Source organism: Clinocottus analis, unplaced genomic scaffold (assembly GCF_023055335.1).
Source record: "Clinocottus analis isolate CAN_PGR_092001 unplaced genomic scaffold, fCliAna1.0.p SCAF_65, whole genome shotgun sequence".
NCBI lineage: Eukaryota > Metazoa > Chordata > Actinopteri > Perciformes > Cottidae > Clinocottus > Clinocottus analis.
The window spans coordinates 5001-17500 of NW_027176224.1; the positions used below are offsets into that span (position 1 = coordinate 5001).

The following is a 12500-nucleotide window of genomic DNA, read 5'->3' on the forward strand; positions in this document are numbered from 1 at the left end:
AACCAGAGGAGTCGCCCCCTGGTGGTCAGGAGAGAGAATGCAGCTTTAACACATGAAGCATAGACTTCTACACAACCAGAGGAGTCGCCCCCTGGTGGTCAGGAGAGAGAATGCAGCTTCAACACATGAAGCATAGACTTCTATACAACCAGAGGAGTCGCCCCCTGGTGGTCAGGAGAGAGAATGCAGCTTCAACACATAAAGTTTTGATTTAACGCTTCAGAACCAGATTTTATTATTTATCATAAAACATAATCTAATAATCTAATCTCTGGAACACTCAGCTGTCTGTTGTTTTCTCTCCTTTATTTTTCTTTGCATAATCTCCTCAGTGGTGAAACACTTTCAGTCTTTTTAGTTCTGGCTCTGGCTAAAGGAAGCCAGGCTCTCCTCCCACCGGCCCCTGAGAGGAAGATCAATACCCAGATGAAGTCTTCTTTCGTCTGGAGGATCCATAATTCACACATGCTCAGGTGGTCCTCTGTTCAGTATCGATCAGACGGAGCGAGTCGCTTCCACGTCTTGGAAGCAGCTTCGGTCGCCGATAAAGAGGAAACCCGTTTCAGGAGGCGTGGAAGTGCAGATGGAACCTCAAACACCCGATTCTGCTTCATGCACACCATCAATGAGAAGTCAATAATCACCTGTGACCTTGACTTAGTTGGTGACCTTTGATATTTTAATTGTGAATTTACCTGTAAATTATGAATCATCTCTTTTACAAAATATTTGAAGAAGTGAAAAAGATCCTCAAAATTCAAGTTCTCTTATTTCCAAAGCAGCAGCCAGATAATGTCTGTTTAATTTTTTTGTATTTTTCTTTCAATTCATTTTTGGAATAATTAAGATAAAATAAGATGAGATCATCCTTTATTATTGGGGACATTTGCAGGATTACAGCAGCAAGGTGAACAAAACAAGTGTAACACATATTAAAGCGTAAAAAGCAACAAAAACTAAAATACAATGTTATTGTTTTATAAAGGACTTTTACTTTGAAATATTAGAACAACAGCGCCCTCTTCCTGTCACTTGACAGAAAGTTATCCAGAGATTTCCCTCCGAATAGAAACAGGGAGGCACCTGGATGAGGACGGACAGGAAGTGTAACCAGATGGACGACACCAGAGTGTGACTTCCTGTCTCAGCGGGTCCCTGAAGTTCCTCCAGCTGGCTCAGGTTTTCCGAGATGCCTTCAGGGTCTTCGGGAAATCCCCCAACGCCACACGGGGTTTCATTCAGACGGCACATGTTTACCTCCGTGTCTCTCTCCTCTGTTCAGGAGCCACCAAGGACATGGGCAAGATGCTGGGGGGGGAGGAGGAGAAGGACCCCGATGCAGCCAAGAAGGAGGAGGAGCGGCAGGAGGCGCTGAGGCAGCAGGACGAAGAGAGGAAGGCCAAGCACGCCCGCATGGAGGCCGAGAGGGAGAAAGTACGGCAGACCATCAGGGACAAGGTTTGAGTAACGCTTTGACTTCGTGACTCTTGGTCTCCTCTAGGTCTCCTCTTGGTCTCCTTTTAGTCTCCTCTAGGTCTTCTTCTCGTCTCCTTTTAGTCTTCTCTTGGTCTTTTCTTTGTGTCCTCTTGGTCTTCTCTTCGTCTCCTCATATATGTCCTCTTCCTCTCCTCTTTGTCTCATTTTCGTCTCCTCTTTGTTTTCTTTTCGCGTCCTCTAGGTCTCCTCTAGGTCTCCTCTTGGTCTCTAGCTAGTTAGCTCCTGTTCAGTACATATTGAGATTCTAATAACGTTTCGATTTTAAATAAGAGGAGCTGAAGGATCTCTTTGGACCAGCAGGGATTTACATCTGCTAAACTATTAATATTCATCTTTTCCTCATTGTCTCTCTGCATGTCCTCTGTCCTCATTGTCTCTCTGCATGTCCTCTGTCCTAATTGTCTCCCTACATCTCCTCTGTCCTCATTGTCTCTCTGCATGTCCTCTGTCCTCATTGTCTCCCTACATCTCCTCTGTCCTCATTGTGTCCCTGCATCTCCTCTGTCCTCATTGTGTCCCTGCATCTCCTCTGTCCTCATTGTCTCCCTGCATCTCCTCTGTCCTCATTGTCTCTCTGCATGTCCTCTGTCCTCATTGTCTCCCTGCATCTCCTCTGTCCTCATTGTCTCCCTGTATGTCCTCATTGTCCCGCGTTGTGTCACCCCTCAGTATGGGCTGAAGAAGAAGGAGGAGAAAGAGGCGGAGGAGAAGGCGGCAATGGAGCAGGCCTGTGAAGGTTCTCTGACGCGTCCAAAGAAGGCGATTCCTCGAGGCTGCGGTGACGAGGACGAGGAGGACGAGGACAGCATCCTGGACACCGTCCTCAAGTTCCTGCCCGGACCGCTGCAGGACATGTTCAAGAAGTAAAGCACCACAAACGGACCCTCAAGTCCGGGGTCGGGTCTGGATCTGATCCGGTGAGGGAAAGGGGGGGGTATTTGTAAGGAGGCGGGGTTTGAGAGTAGATGTGGGTTGGGGGAGGGAGGAGGAGGCGTCTCACTGCCGTTCTTCTTTACGTTCTTCTTTACGTTCTTCTTTACGTTCTTCTTTACGTTCTTTTGTACTCAGCGGCTGCGTTCCCGTAGTGGACAGTGATCCTTAAGGGGACAGTACACGGAGCATGTCGTGTTTTCTACTTATATGAACCTCCGTCTTTATATTCATATTAACACGTGAATCTGCGTTTGAGTGTCTCTGACATGTGCCTTCATTGGTCCTCTTCCAGCAGAGGAAACTTCAACGACACCTTTCTGATAACGTCTCTGGTACAAACAGTTATTTATCCAGAGTTATCAAATCAAACACACGACCAACATAACTCTGTGTTGCCTTCAAGGCTTAAAGGAAGAAAATGTTTTATTTCCTTTAGAGTTACTCGAGCTCGACCGCCGGCTAGTTGGACGTCTGAAGGTCAAGAAACGCCTCATCTAGATACCTTTTGTCTTGAGACGTCCGAAGATCTTGAGATGTCTGAAGGTCCAGAGACATCTGAAAGCCTAGAGACGAAGGTCTAGAGACGTCTGAAGGTCTAGAGATGTCTGAAGGTCTATAGACATCTGAAGGTCTAGAGTCGTCTGAAGGTCTAGAATCGTCTGAAGGTCTAGAGATGTCTGAAGGTCTATAGACATCTGAAGGTCTAGAGTCGTCTGAAGGTCTAGAATCGTCTGAAGGTCTAGAGATGTCTGAAGGTCTTGAGACGTCCGAAGGTCTTGAGACGTCTGAAGGTCCAGAGACATCAGAAAGCCTAGAGACGAAGCTCTAGAGTCGTCTGAAGGTCTTAGAGTCATCTGAAGGTCTTGAGTCGTCTGAAGGTCTAGAGATGTCTGAAGGTCTATAGACATCTGAAGGTCTAGAGTCGTCTGAAGGTCTAGAGATGTCTGAAGGTCTATAGACATCTGAAGGTCTAGAGTCGTCTGAAGGTCTGAAGACGTCTGAAGATCTAGACACATGCAAAGTTCTAGAGACGCCCGTAGTTCTAGAGACGGCCGGTCTGAAGGTCTTGAGCCGTCCGAAGGTCTTGAGACGTCTGAAGGTCTAGAGACGAAGGTCTATAGACATCTGAAGGTCTTGAGACGTTAGAAGGTTTAAAGACGTCTAAGGGTCTAGTGACGCCTGAAGGTCTAGAGATGTCTGAGGGTCTTCACCGTGTCGAGAACCTTGGATTTTCTGTCAAAGCTGTTTATTCAATCCAGATTTCATCCGTGCAAACAAACAAGATTCTTTTCTCATCGATTGAATCCCATTTTTAACAATAAAAAAGCTGAAAGTCCTGATGGTTTATCAGTCTGCGTCTCCATGAAGACAATCAAAGCATGGGCAGCTGGATGACAATGGGAGGAGCTACTTCCTGTCACGTCCTCTCTGATTGGTTAAAATTGGGTTCTTTATTCTCTTCTTGTCTTTGTTTCTTCGTCTCACGTGAATGCAAACGTCTGACTTTTTTTATTTATTGGACTTCATTCCCGTTGCAGCTTAGCGTTTCCTTTAAAAAAAACCCTTTAAAAAAAACCCTTTAAAGCGGAAGCTCGTCAACATGGAGACCAAAGAAATGCTGGCGACATCTTCAGATTTCTTTCGTTGCGTAGACGTTCACAGCACAGATCCCAAAGACCCCTGAAACTAAAAGTAGGAAGTATAAAAGTGATGATGTCACTTTAAACGGCTTATTTAGAGGCCAGTTCATCTACAGACCAACCAAACATCCTTCTGATTAAACATAATCCATCTCTATGGGAAGGAGCGACCTAAATATGAAGGCATTTATTGATTCATAGAACAGAGCATGAGGGTTATTCCTGAATCATCTTCGTTTCCACAAGTTTGTAACTTTAAGGATTAATATAAATACGGATGAAATTATCATGAGCACTAAAGAAACGTTCCCTTTGTTTCCTTCTCTCGCTCAGATAGGACTGTTCACTAGACGAAGCCATATTGTTTAGATCGCAATAATTAATTACTTCAAATGATAAAAGACAACATTCCATCGAAGGTTTCATGTTTGTTTCGTCTGACAATTAGAAAAGAAAATGATATATGTTTGTAGAGCCTCACCTTCTTGTATCTTTAAACATGTATACGAATGTATACGCCAAGAAAATCTTTGTAAAACGTGTGTACTGTCATTGTGTGTGTGTGTGTGTGTGTGTTTATATGTGTGTGTCCTGGACTCATATAGTCCTGGTTTCTATAATTATAACTATTATCTGCACAGGCAGAAGCTGCCACGTCTTCAAAGAATGAAACTTCACACATTCCTTTAATGTTGAGCATGCAAATGTTTACTGGAGAAGAGAAGACGCCAAATGTCAGAAGACAAATACACTCGACTGTTTCCTGTTTCCTGTTTCTGCGTCTCCAGGCAACAGAACCATGTGAGTTGGATCCAGAGAGATGGGTTGTTTCTTGTACTAGTAGTACTAGTAGTAGTAGTAGTAGTAGTAGTAGTAGTAGTAGTAGTAGTAGTAGTAGTAGTAGTAGTAGTAGTAGAACTCTTCACACAAGACAAAATACTGAAAGGAGTCAGTTTTCAGCCCGAATACTGATTTTGTTGATGTAAAACAGATGAATACTAAATCATCAATATTCAACCTCGTCGCATGAAAATGACGTTCTAATACATGTAAACATTCAGGAACCGTGGTTCTCCTGGACTACGGTATCAGATCGAGCGTTAGAACCGGTGCATGCTGCCGTTCGGCTTCCCGTCGGACAGGAACTCGTCTCCCGGATGAGAATCCATCGTTTGCGTATTTGTTGTTCGTCGAAAAACAAACGTAATGCGCAACAAAACCTGTTTCCCTTTCGCTTTGTTTTGAGGCTTCAATATTAAACACTTTCAGAAGATTAATAATAATTGATACAGTCTAAAAAACTCCATTTGGATTCCAGTGGACTCTTATGACGAGTCAACATGGATCCTGGACTGGCTGCACCGGTTCATTGAAACTCCATTCGATCGTCGTCAGTGTGGAGTCGTCTCTCAGTGGGACTCGTCTGAGACGGCGCGTCATGTGACGGCCTAAAAAAGGGCTATTTTCACGTCGTCTGCGTGTGAGCTTTCTGGTCCTCGATGCGAGAGTGTAGAACGGCTGATGACGGACAGACGAGACGCGGAGATCGGAGCTGAAACACCGGGTCGTCGAAGCATCTTCTGTTGTCGGGAGCCCACAAAGATTCAGAGAAACAGCCCCTCCCCCATGACATCACCAAACTACCGTATTCCTGCAGTGTGCAGCACATGTTTACTTCTTCAATGTAACTTTATGAAATGCAAACGAGTGCTTGAGATGGAGATTGAAAACTTTTTCCTTTGAACTGTATCGTTGCTCGTAACACGGCTGGACTGTTGAACACTATGATGATGTCATGACTTTTGTCTTTTCGGTCGCATTTTCAACGTACGCTTGTGAGAGCTGCTCTGCTGACTCCTGCCAGTAAACCCTGTAAACCCAGTTACAGCCACCTGTGGTGGACGCTCTCTGGTGAAGGCTCTCCGGTGGACGCTCTCTGGTGGAAGCTCTTTGGTGGACGCTCCCTCCAGTAGAAGCTCTCTGGTGGTTGCTCCCTCTGGTGGACGCTCCCTCCAGTGGACGCTCTCTGGTGGACGCTCTCCAGTAGAAGCTCTCCAGTGGACGCTCCCTCCAGTGGACGCTCTCCAGTAGAAGCTCTCCAGTGGACGCTCCCTCCAGTGGACGCTCTCTGGTGGACGCTCTCCAGTAGAAGCTCTCCAGTGGACGCTCCCTCCAGTGGACGCTCTCTGGTGGTTGCTCCCTCTGGTGGACGCTCCCTCCAGTAGAAGCTCTCTGGTGGACGCTCCCTCCAGTAGAAGCTCTCTGGTGGACGCTCTCTGGTGGTTGCTCCCTCTGGTGGACGCTCTCTGGTGGTTGCTCCCTCTGGTGGACGCTCTCTGGTGGTTGCTCCCTCTGGTGGACGCTCCCTCTGGTGGACGCTCCCTCCAGTAGAAGCTCTGTGGTGGACGCTCGCTGGTGGACGCTCCCTCCGGTGGTCTTGATAACGAGGTCTTGTGCCGTGAAGACAGACTCTTTAAATACATTCCAGTCTTTTTGGCATTTGCACTAGAACACGCTGACACGTTACACTAAACACACGTTTGGCCTCCGAGGAGTCAAACTACAAACTACCTGTATTTTTTTTACTGTCCGCCAGCCCTCTGAACGGTAAAGTTGAAAGGTACGAGCTTCGGTTCGATACCGGCAGCGTTCCCTTTAATTTGGCCTTTTGTGCCAACCAACGCGATTGGCGATATTCAAATGTTTGCAGACGACGTGACGGTGTTGTCGCTGGAGTCCTACGAGTGTTGTACAGTGGAAAGGATTAAAAAGGGATTCAGAACTTGGAAAAAAGGAATGGATGTTTCTTAAAGTTCCTACATTTGAATCGAGAGTCTTTCTTTATAATTCAGGGTGAAATCATTTCAGGGTGCAGAGGAATGTAAAATATGAGTTATTGTGCTATTTGTTCCTTAATTGCATGTCATATACTCGATGTGGAGCCCAATCACTGTAAAACTCTCATCAATGGAATTTAATCTTTTTTTTATTAAATGCATAGCACTAATAAAAGAGGTTTATAAAAAGCTACCTGTCTTATTATTCTGTTTTGCATGAATCTGAAATGATATACTGTGACTTTTTATACATTTTTTATACAATGATTGATTTTTCAACATGACATTTTTATTCAACCACAGAATGAACGTGATTCATATAATCTTTAATCTTTAATCTGTCATGAACGTTAACACAAGTAAAGTCAGTGAATTGTTAGCTACATTAGCTTCTAGCCACAAGGCGTTGACGCAACTTCTTCCTGCAAATGCTCATGGGAAATGTAGTTCAGCTTCAGTTTACTCTCCTGGTCACATGACCAGAACCTGAGAGATTAGTTTTGGTCCAGCAAGATAAAGTTCACACACAGACGGACGTCAGTAACACATTGAACGCAGGAAGTCATAAGTCTCAGAGTCAGCAGAGAGGAAGCTGCCGACGTGTTGCAGGAAGAGAACGCTACAAGAATACTGTAGAACGTTCTGCAACTAGCTGGCAGCCATTACAAGTTGCTGTAGTATATTCCACAGCATGCTTACTGTAAAATGAATCACATAACCCCACGTAATACTGTAGTAATGTTTACAGTAATAGTCACAGTACCGTCATTGGTATTACAGTAGTATCAAAATACTGTACTTGCCATCACAGTAACCGTGTAGAGTTTACTGTGAATCCTGGACTACTGCAGCAGGCATGAGTATATATTAATACTGTGAAATAATTACATTCTGTAAAATTAAGACAGTTTTTTTGCTACAAAAGTCCTTCATTTTAATATTTTAACAACAATTTTACATTTTGATTTTAGTTTGTAAAACTAAGGAAATCACTTTGAACACAAAGACATAAAAAGCTGATGATGCAGAAGTTGAACGTTTAATAGTTTTATGGCCACATGGAGGCGCTGCAACAGAAAGCAAGTTTGTGGCCTTTTATTTTTACGTTACGATGCTGTTGCATGTTTTGGCCTATAGATGGCGCTGTTATACCAGATATAGATTTTTATTTTTTTTGCCAGTTTAAAAGTTCATTAACACTAAACTAACACACACTGTACATTTGAAAGTGCAAACTTTTCTTCACTAAACACATACATTACATTAAATAATATGTACAAACATGTAGTCAATCTATTAGTCAATCTATTTAAATAAAAGAAAGATTTAGAGGACGAAAAGTCACAACAGCTAAAACACACATTCATGTAAAGTGCAAAATTCTCTTTGACCAAATAATCAAAATAAAACAAAGACATCATTTTTGAGAGAGCCATTAAATAATTAAATATATCTCTTGTTCTGCCTGTTTTGTGATATACACATGACTAAAAGGTGCCTAATATTTATATTTAAAAACATATCAGCATTATAATTATTATAACTATGAGGATTTTTTGTTGCATATTTTTTGGTGCCTCCCTCCGGGCCTGGTGCCCTACGCACAGCGCGTAGTGAGCCTTATGGGAGCGGCAGCGCTGCCTGGACACTGCTCATCTCACACTTTGGGGTCAGAACACATGAAGGAACCAACGGACCAAACTAAGTCCAGGATCTGATGATCAGGACCATGAGGAAGGTCCAGAGGAACACAGAGATGATGGTGCACTCAGTCCCACCTGAGGAGAGAAGAAGAAGAGATGGATCAGTGTCTCCAGAGACTCCCTTCATCATCCAGTAGAAAGAGCAGCAGGATTGAGTCCTTTCAGCTCTCATGTGACTGCGTTGGAGGGAACACTCTGAGCTCCGAGCTCTCACACCTGCAGACTCTCTGGACATCAGGTCTGTTCCCTCTGCAGCTTTCACAAGTACACAGTGGACACAAAGAGCTGAGGACCCTGAACGCATCATGACAGAAACAGAGAGGCGTTCACTGCTCTCTGTAGTGATGGAGTCACTGCCGTGAGGGCTCAGAGCTGATAAAAACCACAGTCTCAGTGACACGTGAATGTCTCATCTCCTTAGAAACACTCCACTGAGAGATGAGATCAGATGGATGAGTGAGGACCTCTGTCTCTGGACATGTGAGATGCTGTTAGCTGGTAAGCAGCGGGATTTCCTGCACACTTGAACACAACAACAGACTTCACATCAACTCACACACATGATCACAACAAGCTTCTGGCTCATCCTGAAGCCCGTCTACAGGAAATACTGGATCTGTGTTGAGTTCAATCCTGCTGGAACCAGCATGGACCGACTCTGACCCTCTACTGACCTCAGAGTCTCCAGTCTCCAGAGAGGATCATCCAGTCCAGCAGACAGCAGCTTCACATCTGAAGCCTTCAGGTCGTTGTTCCTCAGATCCAGTTCTCTCAGACTGGAGGGGTTGGACTTCAGAGCTGAGGCCAGAGAAGAACAGCTGATCTCTGACAACATGCAGTTCTTCAACCTGAATAAAGAATAAAAGATGAAGATCAGAATCCTTCATAATCCATCAGATGAGTTGAGGTTTAAAAGTGTAGCTCAACGCCTTTTTCTTCTCAATTTTACAAAATTTCTTGAACTCACCTTTTAAAAGGCACTTGCATATGTGATATAAACCCATGTTGTGAAGTAAAACATGATTTATTTTATATAAAAAGATATCAAAAGTTAAAAAAAGAAGTTTTTTCTGGCGTATTGAAATGTGTGTTTTTCTGTTTTTCGGCTTAAAGGGTTTTCAGCTCTCTTGTCATATGGAGCTTTGCTTGAATGGAGCTCGCTTCATTGAAGCGGAACGACTGGAATGTCTTGATGAGCTGAACTCAAGAATAAAAGGAGAAATAAAAAAGGGAAAGTAGTTTTGTCATTGGAGTCGAATCCAGTTGGAATCTGGATAGATGGGTTGATGCCTTTCAAGTGGGGAAACTGCACCAGGTCAGAAAACAGAAACTTGACACGTGTGTTACATCAACAATTGCAGAACAATCTCAGCTTTCTGTATAATGAGGCACCATTGTCATAATGCACAAGTGTAAAGTGATAATATGGCCATAAAGCTGAAAAATGTAATCTCCATTTTTTAAATTCTTCACATCTCTTGTGAAAACATAACTTTACTCATGTGGAAGAAGTGCTTTGGTGATGGAAATTGGTTTACCAAAGGTCTTAGGTTCACAGAAGCAATAGAATATATGAATGAAATGCTATAGTCATGGAAACAAATGTCTAATACTACATTTTGTATCATGGTTTTTTGAGTAGAAACGTTGTCTGTCACTACTTTCATCAGAATGAGAGAGGGACTGAGATAAAATGGGAATGACAAATGAACATTACAATAGTTATGACTTGATCTCTATGTGTGTTCTTAAAGATTAATATCAATATTCACACAGTATTTGTGTAAATATTTAAATGAACAGAAACCAAAGAAATATTTCTACTTCTTCAAACGTTTTAAACATGAAACTAATATTAGTTCAGAGGATCTTCTGCAGACTACATTTTGTTCAAGAAACATAAAATATGAACAAAAATAAATATTAAACTCAATGGATTTAAGTTATGTTTTCACATGAATTAGGTTGCATTATTAAATAAACATATAATATCTATAACAGTAACAGAGTCAGTGAACTGGCCTCAGAGTCTCCAGTCTGCAGTGAGGACTTTCCAGTCCAGCAGACAGCAGCTTCACTCCTGAATCCTTCAGCTTGTTGTGACTCAGGTCCAGTTCTCTCAGACTGGAGGGGTTGGACTTCAGAGCTGCGGCCAGAGAAGAACAGCTGATCTCTGACAAGCCGCACCATCTCAAACTGAATAAAGAATAAAAGATGAAGATCAGAATCCTTCATAATCGATCAGATGAGTTGAGGTTTCAATGTGTAGCTCAACATGACGATGTCCTCATCAATGAGCTTTCCTCTTTGTCATTGTGTTCTTGTGGATCATCATCATCATGTCAGCCTTCTACAGACATCATCACATGTCAGCACAACACTCATCCAGATGTTGATGTCCACACAGATGAAGACCATGCTGCTGCTCTCAGTCTGGAGCTACAGGACCAAAAACTGCAGAACAATCTCAGCTCTTTGTATAATGAGGCACCATTGTCATAATGCACAAGTGTAAAGTGATAATATGGCCATAAAGCTGAAAAATGTAATCTTGATTTTTGAAATTCTTCACATCTCTTGTGAAAACATAACTTTATTCTTGTGAACGAAGTGTTTTGGTGATGGAAATTGGTTTACCAAAGGTCTTAGGTTCACACAAGCAATAGAATATATGAATGAAATGGAAACAAATGTCTAATACTACATTTTGTATCATGGTTTTTTGAGTAGAAGTGTTGTCTGTCACTACTTTCATCAGAATGAGAGAGGGACTGAGATAAAATGGGAATGAAAAATTAACATTATAACAGTTATGACTTGATCTCTATGTGTGTTCTTAAAGATTAATATCAATGATCAGACAATATTTGTGGAAACATTTAAATAAACAGAAAAGAAATATTTGTACTTCTTCAAGTAAACATTTTAAATATTAAACTAATATTAATTCAGAAGATCTTCTGTTTACAGATTTGACCATTAAACAAAAATTATAAACAATAATTTACTTAAATAACTAACAGAGGATATTATCTACAGTTTCTTTAAGAAACAAGTCTTTGTGACTGCAGACTACATTTAGTTCAAGAAACATGAAATATGAACAAAAACAAATATTCAACTTAATGGATTTAAGTTATGTTTTCACATGAATTAGGTTGAATTATTAAATAAACATATAATATCTATACCAGTAACAGAGTCAGTGAACTGACCTCAGAGTCTTCAGCCTCCAGAGAGGACTCTCCAGTCCAGCAGACAGCAGCTTCACTCCTGAATCCTTCAGGTCGTTGTTGTCACTCAGGTCCAGTTCTCTCAGACTGGAGGGGTTGGACTTCAGAGCTGAGGCCAGAGAAGAACAGCTGATCTCTGACAACATGCACCTCTCCAACCTGAATAAAGAATAAAAGATGAAGATCAGAATCCTTCATAATCCATCAGATGAGTTGAGGTCTAAATGTGTAGCTCAACATGACGATGTCCTCATCAATGAGCTTTCCTCTTTGTCATTGTGTTCTTGTGGATCATCATCATCATGTCAGCCTTCTACAGACATCGTCACATGTCAGCACAACACTCATCCAGCTGTTGATGTCCACACAGATGAAGACCATGCTGCTGCTCTCAGTCTGGAGCTACAGGACCAGGACCATGTTGATCCTTTAAACCTTCAGGGTCTCACGAATTTTTCTCAATTTTACATATTTTTTTTAATTCACCTTTTAACAGACAATCTGGCTCAGAGAGGAAAGAGGGCGGAGCTATGTAGCACCAGAAGTAACCACAGGCAGGTTAGAAATGGGGTTCACATACGTAAGCGAAGATTTGCAGCAACGGTGCAAAGACACGTCTACAAGTCCGGAGAGGCAGCCGGTAAAGGGGTGATCACA

General features: G+C 42.5%; 2 protein-coding genes across 2 annotated transcripts in view; one reads left to right on the forward strand and one right to left on the reverse strand.

Moving 5' to 3' along the window:
• The window catches only part of LOC137804816 (complexin-2), a 10936-nt gene extending 3840 nt beyond the window's left edge, over positions 1–7096 (forward strand). Inside the window, exons 2-3 of the mRNA XM_068604214.1 lie at positions 1283–1458; positions 2167–7096. Coding sequence (XP_068460315.1) covers positions 1283–1458; positions 2167–2364 — 374 coding nt within the window. The 3' untranslated portion in view covers positions 2365–7096. The remainder of the gene's footprint in view (positions 1–1282; positions 1459–2166) is intronic.
• Positions 7097–7897: 801 nt separating this feature from the next.
• LOC137804810 (NLR family CARD domain-containing protein 3-like) overlaps positions 7898–12500 on the reverse strand; it is a 13348-nt gene continuing 8745 nt past the window's right edge. Inside the window, exons 8-11 of the mRNA XM_068604206.1 lie at positions 11826–12002; positions 10633–10806; positions 9285–9458; positions 7898–8685 (exon numbers count right to left, since the gene is read on the reverse strand). Of these exons, the coding sequence (XP_068460307.1) occupies positions 8676–8685; positions 9285–9458; positions 10633–10806; positions 11826–12002 (535 nt within the window). The 3' untranslated portion in view covers positions 7898–8675. The remainder of the gene's footprint in view (positions 8686–9284; positions 9459–10632; positions 10807–11825; positions 12003–12500) is intronic.